This window comes from Ptychodera flava, chromosome 18 (genome assembly GCF_041260155.1).
Source record: "Ptychodera flava strain L36383 chromosome 18, AS_Pfla_20210202, whole genome shotgun sequence".
NCBI classification, from domain to species: Eukaryota; Metazoa; Hemichordata; class Enteropneusta; family Ptychoderidae; genus Ptychodera; species Ptychodera flava.
In genome coordinates, this window is record NC_091945.1 from 1,361,796 (window position 1) to 1,388,581 (window position 26,786).

The 26,786-nt window shown below is 37.2% G+C and overlaps 1 protein-coding gene across 1 annotated transcript; it reads right to left on the minus strand.

Moving 5' to 3' along the window:
- Positions 1 to 4,762: 4,762 nt before the first annotated feature.
- On the minus strand, positions 4,763 to 25,877 carry LOC139117972 (macrophage mannose receptor 1-like). Its single transcript, XM_070681233.1, has 18 exons — positions 25,711 to 25,877; positions 24,476 to 24,636; positions 23,666 to 23,784; positions 22,768 to 22,898; positions 21,112 to 21,326; positions 20,841 to 20,923; positions 19,765 to 19,865; positions 19,305 to 19,434; positions 18,200 to 18,282; positions 16,088 to 16,210; positions 15,412 to 15,606; positions 14,004 to 14,069; positions 13,655 to 13,687; positions 12,905 to 13,066; positions 12,155 to 12,237; positions 11,472 to 11,619; positions 7,423 to 7,449; positions 4,763 to 6,595 (listed from the first exon to the last, which is right to left on the minus strand). The coding sequence occupies exons 1-18, from the start codon at positions 25,760 to 25,762 to the stop codon at positions 6,369 to 6,371; spliced, it is 2,139 nt and encodes a 712-aa protein (XP_070537334.1). The 5' UTR covers positions 25,763 to 25,877; the 3' UTR covers positions 4,763 to 6,368.
- Positions 25,878 to 26,786: the final 909 nt, after the last annotated feature.

Below are 26,786 nucleotides of genomic sequence, written 5' to 3' on the forward strand. Positions count from 1 at the left end.
GACAAGACAGTCAATAGCACTCATGCAAGTCCATTTTTCTGTTGTTGTCACTTGTAAATATTGGTGTGGATTGTCAAGAATCAATAAACATAGCGTCATTGAAATACCAAAATAAATTTCAGTATTAGGCCTATTATACCACTCCAGGTCACGTAACCTATTATTCTTGCCATCCATTTATCCCTGAAATCACGACTGACACCTATTGTTCTCATGCAAATTAGTAATCAGTCACACTTTTATTCGTATGTAAATAAGTAATCACCACACTTTAATGTAAGAAATCATTATCATATCAATAAAAGTGTAGTGATTACTCATTTAAATATGAAAAAAGTATGAACGATTACTAATTTGCATGAGAACAATAGGTCCAGTCGAGATGCCTAAAGCATTCACACACATTCAATAACACAATAAAGACAATTTTTCAACTGATATGTTATAACATCACATTTTATAATTCAATTTTAACTTTCTTTGAACCATGCTCAATATAAGCAACATGATTTGTTGATGAAGATCTGTCTATTTTTTGATTCGGCGTCTTCTTGGGTTGGACCAATCCTGTCTGTTTTGTTATGTTGTTTCGTAGCAACTTAAGAAACTGGTTTACTTACAGCTTCCTCTGCTTTAACACTAGATGAAAATGGTAGATGTATTCGACACATGCTTTTGTAGTGAGATCGACAAACATTTTAGGCGCGTAAACCGTCATCTGATCTGTGACCTGTTTGTTCTTTGATAAGCTGCGCATCGAATCCCTGATGGTACAAAGATGTTGCCACACTCACCTGAAATTATCAAACACAAAAAATATGTCACAAATAGCATGGAAATAAGTACAGCCTTTTTTTATTTAATACGTTTGTGGAATAGAGGAAAGAAATTCTGTGATATTGCCACACACACAACAAAATATTTTGATCAATGAATTTAATTTTATAACTTTACAGAATTCGTTTTATATCTTAGTAAAAGAATAAATTACCTTGCCAGAATGCCCAGTGTGATGGCCTTCTATCCAAGCCATCTCGCACATTTGCTTCACGTAAAGACGCCTACTTTCTGGTAGGAGAACTTGATTACCCCTTGGCAAGGGTCGTCGATAGTACGGTCATGTCGGCGGTATCATCGCCAAGTTCTTTTTATAAGTTGAACTACACATCGTGGATTAGATGAACTCTGTAGTAGCGGCTGCTCTTATAGGGCAGTTTGCCCGTATAAAATCCACTTTGGTTGTTTTTACATGGCCGTCCATGGACCTCTAGGAAGTCTCTAGGGTCATCAGATCAGACAAGTTGACAAGATCCATCTTGACCAGTCAAAAACACCAAAATGGCATTGAAAGCCTGATGCATCCACGAGGCAATCACATGCATCTACAGATTGAATGCCTTCTCCCTAGCCAATAGCCAATACGACAGAGTAAGGCAAGCCATTTTATTTAACCAATCAGACTAAAACAGTTTCCTTCTACACAGGTGCATTATACCACTCTGTAGCCCTTATTCACATGCAGATTTGCGGTTGAACAAAGCCCTTGTCCTACTTGTCTGGGATAGGTCATTCTCCCAAACTCGCATGCCAGGTGCATAATGACCTCTGTGAACCTTTCGACGTACAATGGGTCGCTCCATTCCATTGTGGGTGTTAAAATGAAAAGTCGACAATTTATTGGTACTAAATTACAAATTTTAGAGAAGATTGGCCTGTTTTTCGTGGTATAAGTCGTTAATCGCACCTCGTAGGTGAGCTGTTACAGTTGTAATCACCACACTTATGGTCAGGAACTTGTAAACATCACTCGGCCTTCGGCCTCGTTCATGTTTACAAGTTCCTGACCATAAGTGTGGTGATTACAACTGTAACAGCACACCTACTCGTGCGATTAACTATACTAATAATGTCTGAAGATGATGATGATGATGTATGAAGATGATGATGATGATGATGATGATGATGATGATGATGATGATGATTGTGATGGCGATGGTTGGAGCAAAAGTTGAAATGCTTTAGTTTCAAGGCACATACTACTTTAAAGTCCTTGTTTTTGTGCATTCACACTATAGCCCAGTATTTTAAAATGATGGTTCATATTATCCATATCCTTGCATAAAAATTGATCACCATTTCCACTATTCACACACGCACAATTCATCCACCTAAATGGCTGTCATCCTCCAAATGAATTGTCCTCCCAATAAAATTGTTGCATCAAATATGTTTACTCTCCCCAAAGTCGCGCCAACCCCCACCAAGTATTTTTTTTATATAGTACGTAAAATGCGAAAAGGTACTGCCTGAGAAAGATTTGGCTTGGTCTTTACAGGCAACGTGAACAGCGTCCTCAGCGGACGTAAATTTTTCCTAAGTATGTGCCAAAGCGAAAAATTTATGAGGACGCATGAAAATGTTGTCAAGTTCGATTGACTTTGAGTTTCCCATGAACGTGTTCTGTATAAATATCTATATGTGATAGTTTATTATTTTATTCTTCTAATCTTTAGCACCTAGCCAAGCAATGCAACAATACGACATAAAGAAGTGAATATTTTCGAGTGAAACGTATGTCCAAACTATCTGTTCCATTCAATAGGTTTAAGAAATGGATTGATGGATCGGTCCTTCCTGTGTAAAACAGCGCACAAGCGAGGTATCCGATAGATTTTCATAAGACTGTCGGTGAGGGAGTTACCATTCAGATGACGAAATGCTAGGTTCGGTGCTCAGGCATTGCTAGACCTTTCTTGTAAACCAGAACACTAGCGAGGTAGATTTTGATACCACTGTCGGTGAGGGCGTTATCATAGAGATGAAATGAAAGGTTCGGTGCTCAAGGATTGAAGGACCTGTCTTGTAAACCAGTGCACCAGTGATGGAGTTATCATTCAGACAGATGCAATGCAAGTTTCGAAGCTCAGCAGACGAGTAAGACTTCTTTTGAGCCCAAAGATAATATTATGTGAGTTTCCACAAAGTTTTGTGATTTTAGTTTCAAAATAATATTATGTCAAGTTATGGTACTTACATCGTGATGCGCTATGTGTGTGCGCGTGCGTGCGTGCTCCACATTAAAAGTTGTACAAACAGACTTTAGAAGTACAATAATGATTTATATCTTGTTAAGAATATTGCTTTCAATGATGTATAGTTTCTGCATTAAAAAATCTTGACATTACATACATGCCTATAGGCAATGACATAAAAAGCCTTTTTGATGATGAAAGAAAATGTGTGATTAACTGACTCTTTTGTATCAACTGAACGATAGTGCAATGAAGTGTATTGTCTTAATTAATTCATGCAATAAAACAGTAGTCTTCATGGCGACGCACTGTTAAAATGGCTGTTAAAACTTAAATTTCATCCAGGTTTCCATATGACTTCAAGGTCAGCGTGGGCTGGATATGTCAACACTGATATTGCTATCATTTATAACCAGATGTAATTGAGAGTCGATGACGGCATGATTGAACGATACCTTGGACAATACCTGAAGACGCGGATACTTGGCTTTTAAAGGTGCTGTGGAAATAGACAATATACAACCGATTTCATGATAATACATACTTTACACGGTCCCACATTATACTCTGCACATGTTTCATACCGAAGTGACATAGAAACGTTACAATAGTGTCTGTCTCGCGGGGGGTGGTATTACCATAGAAAAGTCTACGGGTATGTACTGCCCGGTTGCTAGACATTGGTCAATAACAAAGCAAATGTCCCATGCTTTAGGAAAACCTTCACATGCATTAGAATAAAGTTGAAAATTCCTCGAACTTGCCAAGCAAATCCCTAAAAATGGTTCATATTTTTGGAATATAAGCTTACGTGGGTAGATGTTTTCGATTTTTTTTCGACTGTTTACGGCGGCAGACTTCCATATGAACATATCAAAGAGTACCCCCCCCGCGCGGTCTGTTTGTCTAGATTTAAGCAGTGCCAAGACTTGTACAAGTTTGTATGCACTCATCACATACTGACACTATTTCGCCACAACGTACTTTCAATGCCAATCCAATTTTTGATAGCTGAATTAGGGCGCCCTCACTCCATACGCAAAGAAACTGGTCCTCTTCTGTTCTGCATGTTCGATGCACAATTAATTCATTTATTGCCACTAGTTCAGTCATTCATTCAAATGTTTATAGACTTTCCACCTGTTTAATCGGGTCTGTACTTTATAACCGATGTGTTATCGGGTCTGTACTTTATAACCGATGTGTAACCAATGTGTCCTTGACCCTTTGATTTATAAGAACGGTACAATATTAGCGCTGTAACAACCAAACTGAGTACTTCAGGTAGGATGTTGTATTGTTGATGTTGTGAGCACTACATTCACAACATATACTCTCTCTCTCTCTCTCTCTCTCTCTCTCTCTCTCTCTCTCTCTTCTCTCTCTCTCTCTCTCTCTCTCTCTCTCTCTCTCTCTCTCGTTAAGGGTTTTCTAATGTCAAAGGACAGCAGTTTATAAATTATGACGATCAGTATTATTAAAAGTGGACAGGCGTTTCTCCTGTTATCAAGATATTGTCATCTGACCCGACAACCATCTGAAATATTATTTCACTTCATACGCATGATATAGTGAGTGATAGTTTGGACAATGAGCTGCATAGTTGTAGGTCTGTGTTCAAATTAAACGCCCACAAAAGCAAACAAGATAACCTTGCCTTGTCCAAGTAGGTCACTTAATAAGATAAAGGTCGATGGGAAAATATATATAATACCGTCTTGAGACGTTAACACTTTGCAAATTCTTGTTCTATTCACCAGAGCCTGTTGAGACACCATCTATTTCGCTTCTAAACATAGCGTATATGCCTGTAAAATGCATCTTTTTTCTCATACATATGAATTCTAGTCGAACCAGAATTCACTTGTCGGCAATAACAATGCACTTTACACATGTGCAGGCCGGGGTTGACGATCTGAACACAGTGTATCTAAACATACATTGGAGAGTAGTACAAGAAACTGTAGTTCAGTTGATGTTAAAAATTAGTGAAAAAATATTGAAAAAGTCATCAGCATTGACATTTACTGGCTGTTTATAACAATGCTACAAAATATAAATTCTTTGGAGGATTTAAAAGTGCGAGTATATCAATGATATGACCGGATGGAGTTGTTTTCCGAAACCATGATACATATTGCAAAACATATTTTCCAAATTGATCAATGCTTGTTTAGTCTCTTTTTTCACCCTTAGAATCATATAATAATCTTCTTGCATTGTGTACAATCTTTGTACTTCTAAACAGAGCACACTGCGTATAACTGTTTGTGAATGAATTCTTGTTCGGAAAAAAACGTAGTCGTCAATAATATCACACAGTAAAACTCCAGGTATCTCAAGATTATCATAAAAGTAAAACAAACAACCACATTTCACAAAAGGACAATAGAAATGAACCGTGATTTACAGCATATGAAGATTTCAACAGTTCGGAAATTACAGATGTTCATGTATTTAGTTGAAAGTATATAAGATTCAATTCAATATAAAGTGTATTTCATTCGGAAGCAATAAGTCATCATACATTGAAAACACGATTGGAACTAATTTGGGATAATTGGATGGTGAAGTAATGTCGATTTAATCTACAAATGTAAGCTCATCTGCTTTTCTTTTTAAGTTACACACTTGTTTTTATGAGTAATTTGTAATATTGCAACATTCAGCTATAGAGCACCTAAAACTTTTGAGAAATTTAAAGAAATACAAAAATCCAATTATCCCAAATTAGTTCCAATCGTGTTTGAATTGTTTATTTATTGATAGTTTGTTTTCTCCTTTTGTTTACATCTCTCTGAATTTAATGTAAAGGGTAGGCCTAGTTGATCTTGAATACATGACCAATTATTCATTTCATATCTTCATATCTATTGAAAATTATGACGTCATATTCATGGAAACAATGGTATAAAATAGTTGTGTAAGCTTCTCTGTATATACAATTTAACCTTTGACCTAGTGTTAGGACTAACTACGAAACCCTACTTGTTAGTATGCTTGCCATTTTGATAGTGTAATATAGATATTGTAAAAGTTGTAACAAGCTTTTTTAAGTTTAAGGGCGAAAAAAGCGAATGAAACAATTGCAGATTTCAATTGCGATCACATGTGTAATTCTTTAAGTTTGACCCTGTCTTTATCCTCCACAATCACTTACTGAATATTTTGATTCATAGTTTTCAGAAAGCAAACCCTGGCCAATTTCATTAACAATGCCATGCATTAATAAAAACAGAACTTTCTGGAGTCAGACTTACATGTAAAATTGAAGGGTGTTCAAATTATTGCAGCAATATGTGATTGTTTGTCTAATTCATCGTCATTGACTTCAGGTTACAATCCTTTGTTTGCATCTGTATCAAGAGTGTCATTTATGATAACAGGCGTCTCCTTCGCCGCGTAAGTATCATTCGCAAATCCCGAAAAATTTTGCTCTTTTGACATCGACAGCGATGAAAATCGACCGCTGGTCCAGAGGTAGACAAGAGCAGCGACTCCGACCGTGACTAGAAGCATTGCGATTACAATTCCAGCAACACCTCCTCCACTTACACCGCCACCTGAATAAGTCAAGCAAACCAATCATTATCATTTTTACAAATATCTTCTTGTAGCCATGAATAAAATAAAACGTCGACAATAAATATCAGACTGACATTCATATAGGCCTAATATAATTTCATAGATCCATTGCATCAATACAAGAATCAACCATATTAAACAGATTCATCTTGAGGTTGATACTGATAGAAAGATAAAAAAAAATTAATTTTCGACTTCAAGTTTGCACATTACGTAACATTGATTAAATCGATTAGTTAAGTTGCTTTCTACTAAGATTACAACGATATAGTTAAAATTTATAGTTACTAGCAAAATTATGAAGGTAAATTCTATTGAAGTGTATGAACGTCACGTTTACACAAATTACAAACAGGACTACAGCTTAACACTGAATAAGAAGTTACTCTGACCCTTTTTAGCGGTGACATACATACATAGATACATACATAGATACATACATAGATACATAGATACATAGATACATACATAGATACATACATACATACATACATACATACATACATACATACATACATACATACATACATACATACATACATACATACATACATACATGCATGCATGCATGCATACATACATACATACATACATACATACATACATACATACATACATACATACATACATCCATCCATCCATCCATCCATCCATCCATCCATCCATCCATCCATACATCCATACATCCATACATACATACATACATACATACATACATACATACATACATACATACATACATACATACATACATAAATATGATGACTGCATGTCAAAGTATTTTTGAACAATAAAATATACTTACAGCTTTTCTCTGCCGAGGGAAAGCGTTCTGCAATATGACATTTAAAAGAATAATGATCGATTATTTATCTATCTATCTATCTATCTATCTATCTATCTATCTATCTATCTATCTATCTATCTATCTATCTACACTGTAAAAATAGCGGACGCTAGACGCGTCTTTACGCGTTCAAAATGTACATGTCAGTGTTCAAATTTGAACGCCTAGTGTTCATATTGTTAACACCAGTGTTCATAATATTAACAATGATGTTCTAAACCTGAACACTATGTGTTAACAACGATCTTCTTCAAGTGTTCAAAAACTCAGCATCACAGAAATTTTACAATACTGTGAAACAATTAACAGCCTTTTGTGTTTTTTACTTTACAATGGCTATATTAAATTTACTATTGCTTCACTGTCAGGTAAACGTACACGGATTTTGGTGTAACGAATTTCACACTAAGTGAAAAATATTTCCGGCATACAATTGCTGAAAGCATGTTTTTTCTAAAAAAGGAAGTATACAAAATAATTTTACACGTTTATTACGGGTTGAAAGTTTAAAAATTAGAAAAGAAAATCAGAAAACTATCATGAACGTTTTAATTTTAACATCGGCGTGCAAGAGGCGTTCTACTTCTAAACACTTGGTGTTCAAGTTTGGTGTCTTTTCCTATCCCATGATGCATCAAAACGGAAGTTGCGACATTTTTCTTGTAAGCGCACCCTGAAGTCGTGATCGTGCAGAAGCAAGACCAGAAAGGGTAAGTTTCCTCTCCAAAATAGTAAAAGGTATTAGATTTTTGAAGCATCTATATTATCGTCCTTTGAAATTAATTGTATTGTACCTTGAAATAGCTTAACTACGTGAAGGAACCTTTTTTCTTTCGTGGCTGCTATACCAACAACTAGCTGTGACTACGCAGTGGTACTTTTGGCCATAGCCTATCGATCGATCTCACTCGGGTCAAGGGTCATCAAAACACAACTGTAGCGAAAACCTTGACCTGAGAGCGATCGATACGCCTTGCATAGTACTGCTGCGTAATAGCAGCTAACACATGTCTTTTAGTAAACACAATCGCATGTAAAACATCGTTAAACATCGTAGAGTATACAATGTATTGTTTCAGCATATGAGAGTTTGGCTTTTTTATTTTAATCAGTTGATGACAAGAAGCAGCAAATATTATGTAACAGTATTGAAGAGAGGCACTGTATATGAAAGTCTCCCCTTTTCCTTAACCTAATCAGCCCCTTGTCTTTCATTTAAAGTTTCATCTCGCCATATTACCCATTGTTGCATTTTTTTCAGGATGTAAAAAGTTGGATCAAACTGAAAATCGAAGAATTGTTATAGAAGCTGGTGGTACAGATAACGAAGAAGATAAGTGTACAGGTAGCTGTCTGGAAATAAGCTTGAGAACCTCAGTTCATCTCTAATGTAGATTTAAACTTCCAAGGGTCAGTAACTGAATTTTGATAAATTTCTGTATTTTTGTTCTGAATTAATCCAAGCTTTGGTAGCATGCTATGATCAACTAAATGTTGTCGGAGAATAAGCTTTCACAGACGTGTAGTCTCCCTTATATAAGTTAAAGCTGAAAGCGACAGACCATTCAGAGTAAAAATGTCCACTCTGAAATACTGGTTTTTCTGAAATTTTCACTCTGAATTTTCTGTCACTTTCTGCTTCAATTTTTCATCACACCCCTTGCATCTGACGAAGGAGACTTCACGTCTTTGAAAGCTTATGCCCTTGTAACTTTTATTTGATCATAGCCTGCTACCAAACCGTAGATTATTTTGTATTGTAGCTCAACACGTCTCTTGTACTTAGCAAGTGGTTTTTAGCTTTGCTGTCAGCTAAATATGTGGATGTGTAGCATTGTCCTCAAATTTGTACATCCAAAGGCTTTTCTTCAAAACAGCCTGTACGAATCCTTTAATATTTGGATTACAGGTCCCAAGGGATTACCCTAATCAGATATGTTCAAATTATGATGAAATATGCAAATTTATATTTTTGAGGCTAATTTTGCTATTCTTTGTCAAAAATCTTCTTCTCTTTTACTGCCGTCTTCAATATTCGGTAAACATGTCCCTAAAAATGACCTTAGTCAAATTTGTGCAAGTTGTGATGAAATATTCAAATTTTTATATTTCATGGCAATTTTTGTCATTTTTTGGTCAAAAATCTTTCAAAAATCTATTTCAAAAATGCTAATCAAACAGCTTTGATATTTAGGACATAGATCTCTACTGATAGTCTTTTTCAGATTGTTCAAATTATGCAGAAATTTGCAACTTTGTATTTTTAGGACATTAAAGACATTTCAGACATTTTTAAGACATTAGGGATTACCAGAATTTGATATATTCAAGTTATGATGAAATGTACATTTTTTTCATTTTAAGGGTGATTTTTACCATTTTTGTAAAACAAATTGTATAAAATTAAGAGCAGGGTACACCAGAATTTGAAAGGTCTTTATGAATGTGTTTTAAATTTCTGAGAAGTATATTTTTGAAATGTCATCCATTATTTCAGGGTTTATTTAAAGATATTACAAACAAACAAACCTTTTTGTTTATGAAGGACTTTTTTGGACAAGGAAATAGGTTTTACCCTGCCAAGGACCCACTTTCCCCACTTTCTGCATGTTGTGCCTTACTGTGACACTTTGACAACTTGACATGTTGTGTTTACTTTAGTGTTGACAACTATATACCATGTGAACCAGAGAAGCCTTGACTAACTTCTTTTTTCTTCAAAATTTACAATTGTCTATACAAGAGGAAATGTCTTTAAGAAACCATCTTACAAAAGTGGAGTATACATTTCATACATATACGTCTATTCAACACAATAAGTATGCCAAATTTTAAGCTTTTTCAGATGATTTTTGTACATTTTAAACAAGTATGAACATAAAACGTCATCTACAATATGGTGATTTTTATTGCTTATGTTTTTGATAGGGAGGTGTCAACACTGTTGGTTTTTTCCTGTGACAAACTTTACATAGAAAGTTGCAATGTTAATTGCCCATTTTACAGTAAATTATTGTATTTTGCTCTAGAAATGTTTTCGTGTATTTTTAGAATAAAATAATTTTACTGGATATCAATGGTCTGTCATGTTATTTGAAGGCTTAAACACCCCGTGAACGCCCAAATTAAAGGTGTTCAACAAGCGCGCATCATGTGTTCTAGCCTTTAACACACTTATCGTTGAACGGCGTCCATGCGTTCAAAAAGTGTTACAGCCCTTTGAACGCGTAAAGGCGTTCAATTTTTTGAACACATTTCCCGTGCAACGTGTGTTCAGATATGGAACACCATGGTGTTCAATGTAATGTCTGATGAACACGTAGCGTTCAAAATCTGCACACGTATGTTCAAAAATTGAACGTTGGTTGAACACGTAGTGTTAAATTTCTGAACGTCTAGAGGCGTTCAAAAAGTGTTACAAAAAGGCGTTTAATTAGTGTTCTATCCTTGAACACTTAACTTACAGTGTATCTATACATCTATCAGTAATTTGTTTGAAATTTTCTTTTATTTTTGTTCTGCCTCTTCAAAACCTAACTAGGGAAATTTTATTTCATTTTTGATGTTATTTATTACCCGGACGCTTTTGCATCAAGTGCTTTAATTTTCCTACAAATCACGTGAACAGATATCTCACAGTACAGGGACAATCTTCCATACAAATATACCAAAACCCGATGACACATACAGCACCATGTAGGTACTATGGCTGACCTATGACTTTACTTCTAATGACGTCATAAAACTACTTTGATTTTGTTCATGGAAGGAAATATTGCTCTATAACATCAAAAGTAACCTTGACGGAAATCTCTTCATTACGAAAATTTAGGAACAGCTATTCCATTCTTTTAACACGCCATCAACACCATTTTCCATCATTTAAATCACTTCTTATTGCAAGCAAAAATATCGATAATGATTTCTGGATGACTCAATCGGTGACGACAATACTTCAAAGTTGGTACAAATCTTTGCTTGACAGGATGTAATAACCATCGACTTACGTTTTCCCTTTTTACAAATATAACCCAGCTGTTCCAGGCATTCCCTGTCGTCCCACTTTCCCAGAGCACTCTCATCACTGAGTATTTGAACACATGCATCGTTGCCTGTGAGGTCAGGATTTTCATCAGCCCAGTATGTGAAGTCCAACTGTTGAAAACATGTATCATATATAGTATGAGAAGTCTTTTCAAAATTCGAAAGCGCGCAGCCCTTTTAGTAGTTCTACCTTTCGATAGGGTAAACATTAGCTCGATGATGAAGTGGAGAGAGAAAATTAATTTTGGCAGGAATGGCTTCGAGTCTTTTTTCTCACACACACACACACACACACATACACACACACACACTTTAACATTCAAGATTCGTTTTGTTATCACGACAACTCGACAATTTTGTGCGAACACATTGTCAGAAGACACATTGCTGCAAGAGTATAGGAACAAAGGTTTTGACCTTTTATTAGGACACCGAAAACTCTTTTGTCGTAACATATTTGTTGACGAAGGTTTTCGAAAACTAAACAAACAGGTGACATATTTGGTCATTCCTTGGCGGTCTAATCAGCAAAGTTGCCGTCCGGGCAAATTGAAGTGTGGGTCGGTCAAAGGTTTCATCAATCGTTTGACTATGGGAACTGGGTCGTTGAAGTGTCTGTAGTGGAGTTGTTGAAAAATAACATTACCCGTGATTTGTCCAGCCACGCCACTTTGCTACCATCGCTGCGAAGACCTATCCATGGGTCTGTGTTGAAGTAACGCAGACGACCTTTACAAATAAAGGTCGAAAAAAGATTCAATTTTGTAACTACATTTTTCGATACTAGTGTATCTTTCATGAAATGTCCGAAGCTTTAAACATTCGAACTATTTTCTCAATATCAGTATTAGACGAAGCTGCTGACTGTCGCCTTTTGTAGGTCGTAGTTTCTAGCCCCCCCCCCTCCCCGTGGTGTTTCATCTACCTTGGCCATGATAAAACACGCAGTGAGTTGTCGTCTGCGTCTTTGAAAAGGACATCAATCGTTCAGAAGCGATAAAACACTCCTGCTGGCAGAAATTCTGGTGCAGTATTTGCTGATACCATGATAAGAAGGATGCAGATCGATAATACTGTACTACAACTTTGCTATGAAGCACATGTAAAGACAAGGTCGGCCGGCGACAGAGAGTGATAAGTTGTTACGTCTTATCGTGTAGAAACAAGAACTTTTGTCGCCTTGAGCACCACACGAAGCATTTGCAAAACATGAAAAATATCGATTGAAAGTTGCCAACGAAATGCAAATATTCCATCGGGACCTACCCACTCTGAAGAAACTGCTGACATACACTTATTGACACATGACAACTAACTTTTGTTTGCTGTCATGACTCAGCGTATTGGAAATAAAGCATGAAAAATAATCACTGATAAAAATGACTTTCTTACTTACCACCGATAAAACTTTGTTCGGCATCCGTCAAAATGCTAGTTAGTTCGGCGCCCTCCTTTCGGCATGCATCGCTGGCGTCGTGAAAATTTTTCAGGTCAAGCCCCTCAAAGAAGTAACAGGAATCACCGTGCAAAACCCACTTATCGTCGCAGAAACCAATACCTATAATGCCATAAATGACATGAAGTTTTGGCTTCACACTTTCAACAACAGCCATTGTGCAATGCAACTATTTTCACTACATGGCGTATCATAACATTTCAGGGAGTAAAGAACTGACCATTCCAGACGTGGGAGAACATTGACGCGGAATACATAAACCAAGCTTGTTGAAATTTTTTGATTATGGTTACTCTGACGGTTTAACTATTGTATTTGTGACAATTGTTGAATATGTTTCATGTGACAGTAAGAATAAAACGAAACAGACAAATTTATACCCATTTCCCATGTTATTATATTAGACGAGGATTTCCTATATATCTTTTTTTGAAGATTTACAGAAAAAAAACCACATCACTTTGATAAATGAAGAAAATGTTGCAAACTGTCAGATGGGAGAGAGAGAGAGAGAGAGAGAGAGAGAGAGAGAGAGAGAGAGAGAGAGAGAGAGGAGAGAGAGAGAGAGAGAGAGAGAGAGAGAGAGAGAGAGAGAGAGAGAGAGGGGGGGTCCGTATGAAATGAAGCTAGCAGTGAATTGATTGTGGCAATGTTGCTTTACAAAGGGTTTAAAAATTTAAAGCTTGTTACCTGTATCTTGGGACAGTGGGACGACTGGTTGATCTAGAGTTAGGTAATGGTGAACAAAATTATAGAATTAAGTTATTAGTGTCACTTTCTGCGAACGTACAGACAAATTGTTATTGTGAAATCATTGCCGATATCACTTCTGAAAAAAACAGCATCTCGTATTCTCCCGCACAGCAGAATGTTGTAATAATTTTTACAGCGAATCCCTACTTGACAGGGAGGTTAAGATGGATTTTGTCGGTATTTTTTGAAACGAAAACAATCCAGTGAGTCTGCGCGAATGGACAATATACGGTTGTAAAGAAGCATGAAAGCATACTTTATGATTGGCATAATTGAATAACCATACCGGAATTAATCTCACAAATAAATGGATAATTATTGATACATGGTCTTGTATTCCAGTCTCCAAGATCTGTAAATATGTAAGAAACACGCTGATTACGACACAGGGGAATTATAATAAGTGCCCTGGAGTGGGGAGGGAGGTTTTTTGTGCAACGGTTTACCTTATTTGATTTTATTAATTTTGACTGTGATATTTCAAATACTGCGTGTGGGACGGCTGTGGTGTTGACTCTATCAATTAATCCGCTGTTACGGACAGCGGATTAGCAAGATGGCAATGTTTTCGGAGCAATTACAGTGGTGTATACACAACTTGGAGAGGAGATAAGGACTTGTCGGTAATATATAAAGCAGTCAGACGGTGTGGAGTTAAACTCTTTATTTGAAATATCACAGTCAAAATTAAATGTAATAATATCAAATAAGGTAAACCGTTGCACAAAAACCTCCCTCCCCCACCAAAGGGGACTGATTTCTTTCCCCTGTGATTACGACGATGACGAAAATAAGGAACAAGCAATATACCAAGAGATGTTTGTTGAACGGCTTAGTTACGATAATCGGTGTTCAATCGTAAGATTGTTTATCGAACACTTATTTTCAGTTAATGTCTTTAATTCGATGACATTGGAATATTATACCACCACTAAATACTCCGATTGCTCTCTATCTGAAAACGGGAGGACTGCAAACTACACGTTGCAAAGGACGAGCATGTATGGGGCATTTATGGGCCAGGTCCAGGGTCGACCGGCACTTCATCGTGCATCAGAGTTCTCTGATCTACGCACTGAATAATGATAATAATACTTAGCAAATGAATTTTGCCACATGATGAGTGAAGCAGTATCCTTGCTGTAACATTTAAAGGGACAAAGTAGGCCATTTTTCATAAATTTTGTTTGGTACGAGATACTACTTATATTGTTTGACATGTTGAAAGATACTAAATGAATGGGTGACCATTCATGTTATCGACCCCGGTTTACGACACGAAACATAAAACCATCGCGAAAATGAATTAATAGTCATGACCATTAATTCATTTTCGCGATGGTTTCATTTAATTTGTCTAAAACCGGGGTCGAATATATGCATGGTCACCCATTCATTCAGTATCTTTCAACATGTCAAACAATATTAGTAGTATCTCGCATCAAACAAAATTCATGAAAAATGGCTGACTTCGTCCCATTGAGATAACAGCGTTGAAGGATGATAGTAAAATACCACTGCACAGATAACAGCGTTAAAGGATGATAGTAAAATACCACTGAGATAACAGCGTTGAAGGATGATAGTAAAATACCACTGAGATAACAGCGTTAAAGGATGTATAGTAAAATACCATTGAGATAACAGCGTTGAAGGATGATAGTAAAATACCACTGCACAGATCAAATACACACCGTAAGCTTTAGCGTAATCTATACATGTCCTTGCACAGTTACAGTGAGCGTCTGTATTACCACACCATCCATAGGTTGAACAGCAAGGCCATAAACTGTCTGGATGGCATTCTGCTGGAGTTTCATCATCATCTTGAAGATAGTCTGCACCACAGCGACCATCGTCACGCCATGTCTTAGGACCAAGATAACCGGCTGCAGTGTTAAAAGATAGAATTCAGTGATGATATTTTCCTCAACCGTACGGTTAATTTGTGAAAGTTTTCTGCAGTAAAGAGCGAGTAAAGGACGTAGATATGATGATAGATATGTTCAGTGAAAATAGTAAAAACTCTCAATAGTCCGGGTGCTATTTTTACTCAGTTGTGAGCCCCGTGTGTAAGATTAGATGAAATCAGTCAGAGGGGACAATTGCCGATATTGCCAATTGCTAATATTGGTTTAAGCGATTCAGTAAGTAATTGTTACACAGCAAACGTGATATCTGTGAGTATTTGAAACCACAGCAGATCACAAGGCTTACAGTTGAATAAAGTAGATAATTATGAGGCGTTTCCTTATGGCATTGTCAAAAGGTTGATACTCTAAACTTTAGCAAGGCAACATCGCTTTTGAAGGATTTTCATGACCATCAATCGACGAATTGATTCTTGTAACTGTTTAAGAGCATACAAACCAGCATATACAGCACCGCAGTCATTTTCATCCACCCTTTGGTCAGGTTGTCCAACATTCCAGTTTGTGAACGGTACAGTCTGAGTACCGTCTGACCACAGGAACGTACCGTCTGTCGCCATATCTGTAATATGATAAAACAGCAACAAAATAAACACGCATTGTAAAGTTCATGTAAAACTCTAATATACAGCAAAAAACAGGATGGGCTGGACAGTCTCATATACATTACGTTTACTTTTTTGTACGTGGCACACAAATTTTGTAGATAACATTGTAGACAAGAAGAACCGACTCATTTGAGTGTCTGGATAGAACACACAAGGGAATTGCTAAATTACTAAGCTACTGCAGTGAACTGCAATAAAACTGCTTACACTAATTAGTTTCAGCTGTAGCCAGCTGGCAGATTAGCGTGTAGTGTGTTATAACTGGGCAGTTTCTGTTTCACCCGTGGCCACTTTAGAGTTGACCGAGGTTACTTGATACAGACAAAAAATTCTGCTTGTCCAAAGGCAAAACTAGCTCTGTCTGGGGTTGTAGCTTAATAAGTTACGATTGGCACCCTGTGTACAATGTAACATTACCATGCACTGGTCCATGTACAAATCTTGTTTTTTTCAACTTCCCCAGACAAACTGTCTGCTTGGGCCATACAATGTTGTCTACTTTGCCAGCTGGCTACAGCTGAAACTAATTAGTGTGAGCAGTTTTATTGCAGTTCACTGCAGTAGCTTACAGCAAAAAACAGGATGGTTGAACAGTCTCATATACATTACGTTTACTTTTTTGTACGTGGCACACAAGTTTTGTAGATAACATTGTAGATAAAAAGAACAGAGTCATTTGAGTGTCTGGACTGAACACACAAGGGAATTGCTAAATTAGTTATCGAGTTGATAGTAGAGACCGAAGTTAATTAGGACAGCACTCTGGCTAAACAAACCATAATACAATGTATACGTACTGATGCCAATCTGTCTAGACACACAAAGATAAACAGCGGAGTGGAGAGTTACATGATAGTATTTCACTCAAATGAGTCGGTTCTTTTATCTACAATGTATCTACAAACTTGTGTGAGAGGTACAAAAAAGTAAACGTAATGTATATGAGACTGTCCAACCATCCTGTTTTTGCTGTAGTAATTTAGCAATTCCCTTGGTGTTCTATCCAGACACTCAAATGAGTCGGTTCTTCTTATCTACAATGTTATCTACAAAACTTGTGTGCCACTTACAAAAAAAGTAAACGTAATGTATATGATACTGTCCAACCATCCTGTTTTTTGCTGTAGTCTCAAAACATTGGTGTAATACTTCCATACTTTAAAATTCTCGTTAGCTGTGTCTTTTTTTGCTTTTTTCCCCGATAAGATGGTTTGAAATCATATGTAGCTTATGTAAAAATGCTTACCGAAGTGTGACCAAGGAACGTTCTGCGCACATTTGTGATGAACGCATAACTTTAAACAAATAATATATACGTGTAAGCGCGTGAATTGAAATGTCAAAATCCAGCATCAACAATTGGAATACTTGCATTTTTAAAAACTTGCATTTTTAAAAAACAACAATAGCTTGATAAAGGAACCCAAAACCCTAAGATTGGATCGTAATTTTTGTAACTAAATGCAAAAAACTGCTAATGGGGCTTTAATGAAGGTGTCGCGGTTTTGAGAACTTGGAAAGCGATGTAGACTGTCCTGAATAGTTGATACGGACAAAAAGTGTGACATTTGTAAGCAGCTTCAACTCAGTGCTGAAGAGCAAAGATGGAAAGCATGGGAAAGTATATGCTATGGATAAAAAAGATATTATTCATACATTGTTTCAACTCCAGTGTAAAGACCATAAATGCACTTTTCTTTTTGTTTAACTGATGTTGTTATCGAAACGGAAGTATCAAAAGTGACACTTGGCAACCATTCCGTTGATGTAATTGACATTAGGTATGACATTGTGTTGAATTTCACTATTGTTGAAATGCGATTATGACGGTATCATGAACGTAACATTGTTATGATGTCGTTGGCCGTATCAATTGACATCCTATATTGCGTGACTAACGGCAGTAAGTAAATTCTAAGCGTTACTGGAAATCTATATATTACCTGATATACCAATCCACATGTCTTGTACGTGAGCAAGTGTCAGTGCTGAAAATTGACTGATCAAGAAATCGTTCTCCACTCGACTGGAAAAAATAAAATGTACAAACTTTAAAGCGTTGTAAAGTACATACCACTGTATTCTTCAGTCTGTCTCACAGTCAGTCAGTCAGTCAGTCAGTCAGCCAGTCAGTCAGTCAGTCAGTCAGTCAGTCAGTCAGTCAGCCAGCCAGTCAATTAACCAGTCAGTCAGTTAGTCAGTCAGTCAGCCAGTTAATCAGTCAGTCAGTCAATCTGTAAGTAACTAAATCTTTACAGTCTTACATTTGCCATGGTGTGGTAAATCTCAGTAAATTTAAAATACCAAACACATATTCAGCAATCAGGAAGTATGATTGTTGATTTGATAATTTTAAAATCGATTAAAATTCTGGATATGACATCTTGTAAATAAGAAACTTTCCTTTTTTGACATTTTATAAATAAGAAACTGCCCTTTTTCATAAATGTTCGAAGACAGTGCTTTTCTTGCAGGGTTACAGACCATGGGTCATATGACAGGCAGTGGCTCTAATGGCTGACAAAGTAGACGGTTATTCATTAAATATCGCCTCGACGCATATTACCTATATTAAGCTTTGAATATTGCGTTTAACATCAACAAATACCTGTTTTATCGAACATGTTTCACAAAAAAAGCTTTCTTGGGTTGAATAAAACTGCATTATTTAACGTTTTGTAAAAGTTGCCAAAAGTCTTTTAATACGCGGCGAGAGATTATTGTTCACATTAAATGGTTACAGTTCAAAGTTCAACTTATTAAGTAAATTTAAATAGTACGTGGCTCAACACCCTTGCTTGCATGCGTGTTTTACAAACTATATTACAGGGTATTCTATGATTGCAGCTCAATGGGTTATCAGTTATGGAAATAGATGTATAATCTGATAGTAAACAGAGATGTGCCACGATTCCACCATCGATTTCATTCAACTTCGAAACGAATACCGGAATAATTAAGTACACGTGATGCTGCAACAATGACATAGCTGGCACGTGTGTAAATTGTTCAGTAATGACAATCTCAGAGACACTACAAATAACTTACTTGTTGATTGTGACCAAATGGCCACCTTGAGCATCACACATGTGTTTTGCCTCTGACCACGATGCTGGTATAGCAGTGTTAAATTGATAGCATGATCCTCTGTTTATCATCCATCCAGGGGCACACTTACCTGAAAGCATAATAATTAAGGTGAATATCAGGAAAAAGTCAAAATTCCATTTGAAAAGTAGACACGAAATAGTTTTGTGGAATTTTAAAGAAATATAGATTTTGCAATTGTATTTTCTTTCATTGCTACCCGCCGGTCAACTGTATTGGCTAAAACTACTAGCATGGCTACTGTGCATGCGCAGTTTAGCTATAACTCAAACGTTTCGACAAATGAAGATATACACATCCAAGATCCTGGCTATATTCGCGAAGTTAACCAAGTCACAGTTAACTTGTTAGGCTATAAATGAGTGAATTGTTTGTCCTGACAAATACACAGGCAACCTACCTTCTGCCTTTTCACACACATATGCATTGGTACTATCACACGACTGTGTGCTCCATTCTCCGTTATTCCCTTGCTGAACTTCAACACAACCACGGCCTCCTCTGCAAATATTATGGGTTAAACTGAGTAAACCCGTCAAACGTACTGAAGATGGCATTATTTCTAATACAAAACGTCAACAGAAGGTAACGACAAAACATGTAACAGGAATGCTTCTTGTCAGGTATATTTGCATTACTTCTATCTGTATGGTCTCCTGTTTGTATGTTAATAAAGACAATAAATATACACAGTTTTCCAATCTACCCTAGCCTGGTGACTAAACAATGACACCTTACATTATAACCTTGCAAAATATCGTTTACGTGTACTTAAAGCAATCCATTGTTTAATTTATTCAAGCTCCCGGATGAAAAGAAAGCAGCCGCGTTATGATGGACAGGGAAAGAGTGGTAGTCTGCAATAAACCCTAAGCATTTGACTTGTTCATGTGTATCATTGCAGAGAGCGGCAAAGGAGAGAGAGAGAGAGAGAGAGAGAGAGAGAGAGAGAGAGAGAGAGAGAGAGAGAGAGAGAGAGAGAGAGAGAGAGAGAGAGAGAGAGATACAGAGAGAGAGACAGAGGCGCTGGAAGAAAGGGATACAGCTAGTGAGGCAGAGACGATTAGGCTGGGACAGAGAAACACAGTGAGGCAGAGAGGCAGAAATGATTTGATTGTTCACAGTAAGAATGAGAGGCAGACACGCAATCTGATAAAAATCAGATGTATATTGGTGACGTTCCCATCGCCGCATTTCCTTTGCCCATTCAGCTGCTCTCGTTGGCTGACCAACAGTAGTGAGGCGACTGTCAGCTGACCAACAGTAGTGACGCGATTATCAGCTGACCAATAGTACGGTGGCAACTACAAGCTGACGAGTAGAGCAAAGAAAATGCAAAGGCGGTAACGTCGCCATCTGTACATCTGATTTTAAGATTGGCAGAGACGGAGAGAGAGAGAGACAGAGCCACGCAGAGAGGGCGGAAACAGAGACAAGGAGTGTCAGTGAGAGAATCCTAAAAGCAACTAAACCTACGTGCTAATGGGTTGACCTGCTTGCCAGTTGGTGAAGGATGGCGTCGTTTCATCTATCCAAGCGTATTCAGTGGGCAACCCTTTCTGTCAATATAAATCGACAATACAATACGAAATTGTAGTGAAGCCGATACGAACAAATTTGATATTTAGAATCAGTAATTTTCTCTAAAGTTCTTTGTTCTGTCAGTAAGTAGTTGATAGGCGATTGTCTTTTAATAAACCTACATAGAATAAATCAGTTTAAAAAGGTCAAACTAAAATATACTGACAAGATTAGAAAGTCCAAGCCAGAGAGTTCCATCACTTGAAGACCTGTCAGTGATATAATCTTGCACAACCAATCCCGTCACTTTCGGTAAATTAGCACCCATAGTTTGGCAGTAATCTTGGGCATCTTGCCAACTTTTCGGCTGAGGGAAAAACTTCATGCATCTGTCGTTCACTGAGTGCCAACCATTGTCCTCATCACATGCAACGGGTATGGCTTTAAAACAAATTAAATAAAATCATTAAATCTTTGAAGAGGCTGTCTTGATGAAGATATGTTATCGTTTTCTGTCCTCTAACTTGTCATGTTTAAGCAAAACAGAGAAAGCATGCGACAGACCATTTTCTAAAATTTCATTTTTATAACTTTACACACCTTTTTGCAAATCTTGTTAAAAATTTCCACTCTTTATAAATTTTAGTCCCGTATTCACATACGGGATCTAGCATCGTACCGGCCTCTTTGCCTATGCGTGTCTGTCTGTCTGTCTGTCTGTCTGTCTGTCTGTCTGTCTGTAGATCTGTGTCATCGATATATCAAGAACGGAGTAGAATCACATAAAGTACACTACAAAATGATAATTGTAAGAATTTACTGATTGGTTTTTGCTGTGTATAGCTTGCAAATTTAACGCTTCTTTGCATCATTGATAACGGGAAGTTAGATAATCTCAAAATTAATGCATCAGATCTCTTATGTAAACATTTATCTATTCGGGGAAATATTTCTTAAAGCCCATATAGCCGCGATTTATATGAATTTTTTTCATGATTTTATTTTCAAACCAACGTTGGTTCGTGTAAATGTCATGATTGAAGGATGTGTATAGACGTATCACTGTTGCCTGATTTGGATCACGACTACATATTTTAACAAGTACAATAAATGCAGTATTTTGTGCACATACACATTGTAATCATCCAAGAAACAAGCATGATGCCATTTACTTGAATGCACCCACACGATTGCCGACAGTATGTTGTCGTAATCTTGATGTTCTCTGTCACATAATTGCCAAGGGTTTTTGAAAATGGCGGGAAATCTAAAATGATGGTAAAACGTTTGACTTTATTTCCAACTTTCGACACTTATGACAGTGATCTTTTCAGTCTTTAATTGGTCTTACTAGTAGTATTCAAAGAAAACTCTCGAAAACAGGATATTATGAGATCGGTTTATTACACATTCGCAGCTATTGTGGCTTTAGCGTCTCTTAGAACTTTTTAAATTACAAAAGTCAATGACGCTCACACATAGAGAATATGCACTACTATGGTGGTGAAAGATTTTGGCATTTGTACTAATATATCATATTTAATGACATTTGATTGCAGATATATATCGAAGGTGACCGCACCAAAATTGATAAAACTTTGTACAAATTTTGCTCATAACAATATATGACTGAACTGAAAGACAAATAATTTGTCCTTTCAAATAATCTTTAATTGCATATTTAACAAACCGCTTTAAATTTTGCCTTTAAAATTGAATGCTTTCTTTCTCGGACAAAAAGAGTGACCCAAGATACAACTGTCGTACTTTAGTGACAGAATTTTGCGACTTTTAAACTACAGCCACATATTTTGGTTTTAACAAATTTAATAACCACCCGAAAAAAGGACATTCTATTCTGGCTGGGTTTGTGGATACCTACTCATAGCAGCTTGGCAGACGATTCCTTTCTGCGCCAGACCGCACGATTTTGCACTCCATTTCCCTGTAGTTCTTCGTAATTGAACACAATCATTTGGACCGCCAGTGTTTGGTTCACCAACGTCCCATTGTCTAGAAGATACGTACAAAGTAAAGTAAATAACAGAGAGGATATGTCTGTGAGTGATTGAGTGATTGAGTGATTGAGTGAGTGAGGGATTTGGTAGATTAATTTGGTCCGTTGGTTGGTTTTTCGGTTGGTTGATAAGTTAGAGTTCATGGGTTGGTTGGTGTCTGTGAGAGGGAGTAAGGAGTTACATTATTTGATAAATGTCTTGGTGTATCGGTAAGAATCAGTGAGTGGATGGACAGTTGAGTGGCCAAGTGGAAGTACGATTGAATGAGTGGATGGGTGAATGTGTGCTTGTGGGTGGGTGTGCGTGTGTGTGTGCGCGCTCGTGTGTGATGAGTGAGGGTTTTGATGGGTGGATAAGAGGTGACGGAGCGAGACTACGAATGACAGCTGGAATGAGTGGCTGGCTGGATGAGTATGTGTGTGTGGGTGTAAGTGAGGGTATCGGCGAGGGGATGAGTGGTGACGAAGTGTGTGAGAGTATCAGTGGGTGAGTGAAGGTATTTGTTTTAGGTAACAATCATTCGTAGTCTCATTAAACCGATGTTATAATTTCTGAAATACATGAATTAATCCCTCAAGAAAATACGAGCTGACAATCAGTTCCACAGAACATGGAGAACAAAAGTATTAAGAAATTGATGTTGTCTTCGAACGTATACAATAACAACAACATAAGTAACAAAATGTTGCACACAGTTTGTCTCGGGATCACATATACATCCCGAGACTACATTGGAACTGTCAAAGTGTCAAAATAACTCACGCCTGTGTGTCGTCCAAGTGTTTACCATCCGCCCACTCAAACTTGCCTTCCACTGCCAAATCATCCAGACCGATCCAATGACCATCTGTGCCTTTTACCATGTGAGCAACCAGATAATCCTGTGAAACAACAACGTGAATAACGTTTCAAAAAGCATTGCCTCCATTAATTTTCTCCACTCACATTTTGTAGCATTTTCGATGATGATTGCACATCTGAAATGTTCGTTTAATTATCTAATGGCTTTGCACATAAATGTTATAAATGCTGAATTTTACCACTCTGTAAGACAATGCCATTGAATTGCAAGAATCGACACAAATAATTGTTGACTTTGCTCATAATTTACTTTGGAAAAGAGCCTGTCAATTTGACATGGGTGAACCAGAAAACGTGGTCGATTATATCACGATTTAGATGATCTGCCAAACTATACCCAAATCTTCCTTTATGTAAAAAATGGGCTGTCGAAGGACGTGGATAATGTGTTCTGTGCTACATTCATAAATTCATATCACCATGTCTTCTGTTCCGACAAACATTGGGTTGAATGCATGGGCGAAGACAGAGAACATTATGTAGTCCAGGGAATCAAGTTGTATTTCCGTGGATTCACAATTTACTTTTCCTTGAACTGTAGCATGTGTTAAACACTTTATTGTCGACGAAACATCTGATAATGTTTTTTACTTTAGTGATTTTCCTTGGTTGAAGATCATGACAACATACTGCAAAACCAGCGAATTTGGCGATATACAGAATTCATAGAAATAAAGCTTTAAATATAAAAACATTCGTAGTATTTCTCACATTTAAGTCTCCAGTTTCAATGACAGCTAGCGTAGCACCCAACGCTAAATCTCGGCATCTGTACGCTGCGTCGTGGTAATTTCTTTCCCCCTCGTCATCGATGATGAGAAAACATCTCTGATAATGCGTCAGCCATCCCTTTGGACATCTTTGGCCAACACCTGGAATGACCAGAACAGCGAAACAGGGTCAAGGGTGCAGTATAATATGCAAAGTGGTGGAGCTGCACTTCGCGTACCTGTTTGAGCTAAAATTTCATGGAGGAATGTCTTTCTGATTTTCTAAAAAAATTACATCTACGGGTCCTCCGGGACAACAACATTTCACCAAACAACCAAGACTTTCTAAAAACCACTTTGCTGACCGAGCGAAATGCTTTACATGTATAGATGACAAGTGGGCGCGATAAGAATCTTATCGTTTGAAGTCAGGCTGAGAATTGATTTATGCAAACAAATCGACTGTAGCGTGATTGTCCAAAGCGATCAACGTGAGTCCAAACAATTGAATATGTCTCATACTGACCTCGGTAGCCTCTTATAGCAGATCAAAAATGTCAGCTATCGCACCAGTCTGATTTTTTGAACTCCAGTTCTCATTTCTCCAAAATTAAATACACAGTCCACGGATTTCAAATCAGATGTCTGTGACTCATTGGCTTAGATATATGATGTTGATTGTGCATGATAATGGTTTTATCACTTGCTAAGATAGTTTGCGTCAGTGACGGCGAAAACAATAACTTGCATTTGACAGCAACGCATTGTTTTATGCAAGGTCCTCATTGTACTGAGAAGGAAAAAAAGTTTGATGTGTAAATCTACCTATTTGGAGAAACTCTTTTCAGCAACTACAGAATAATTGTCAAACATTCACAAAACATTTATAAATCAATTACAGCTATGCTTTAACAGGACAAGTGGACAGAACAATGCCTTTTACATTTCATTAATCTACTTGTACAAAGTTTGAAAAGAAATATTCAATCGAACGGGTTCCAATAACTGCAGAGGAAGACGTGGAATGTTTTACCGTAAAGGATATAGATGAATACCTACATGTTACTTTATAAATGAAACTGGAACTAATAAATAGTGAATTTTACGGTCCCCAAGGTTTGTTGTAGGCCCCATTCTCACTTCAAAACTTGTGAAGCGCACAATCTAAACATTGATTCAGTGGCCACTTCCCCTCCAATTTATCTCGGTTTGATAAATCGTTACAGTAAAACTTACCAATGCCAAAGAGACAGACGATGGTTGTGAGGATCGCTAGGTAACTTTGCATTTCAGACAGTGATGCTTCTAACCGTAAATGTTGACGAAAAGGTGCACGATCCGAACGTCTGGTCGGTGACGAAAACGGAATAGTTCTTGATCCTTTGCGTCAATTCTTGCCAAACGCCCTCAGCGAGCGTTTGAGGGAAGTTCGCCCAAACGAACTTCTACATGACACAAAATGAACTTGTTGCCATCTCTATGGTAACAAATCCTTATGAAAAGCGATGCATGGGCGGGTTTGTTCCTAACGATAGGCTCATGATACGAGGGAATATTGCGACGGTACTCGAGTTCGCCCCTGCCAGGCAAATGATGTGCCACTACTTGTAGAAGAGCTGCCAAAGTATGAAATGTGAAATAAATTTGGATGAAATAATGAAGATATACGATAAGCTGTTTAAGACGGTTTCTTCTTTATTCATCAACTCGAAGGGAGAGTAGGTAGTCTGTGTATGCTGTACGGTTGGCTATTGATTTGCATAACATCTGTCAATGGATAACTTAGAAATATGAAATCAAAAACAAACTTTTGAGACATGCACGAAGTTTCTCAACTTTTGCTTTGCGTCAATACAAACAATAAGAAAGATGAAATATCCGTTATAAAGTGAAACTGTCTGTTTTCCTTTGCTTTTGAGGTAGAACTGATCGTTGTTAATAGCTAGTGTAACATGAGGTACGTTTTCCCTCTATCTCTAATTTGCACGTTTTATAATAAAATGTTTGAAAAGAGGGATTGAATGTCTGGGAACAACATCCATAAAACAATTAATTAACAAGCCTTTCAGGGCTATGAACAATCGATCATTAGGCCTATCGAAGGCCAAATAGCTGCCATACACAGTCGATACGTCGGAACAAAGTTTATAGAAAGCCTTTAACGACTATTAATTCGACCTTGCATCAAATCATGGGGTGAATTTTTCACCACCACGATAAATCCAATAATTTTTCTGCTCAAAGGCATGGTATAGGAAGCGACAATAGATCTGTTCTCCGGACAACAGGAATTCCATAAAAATATCACTTGT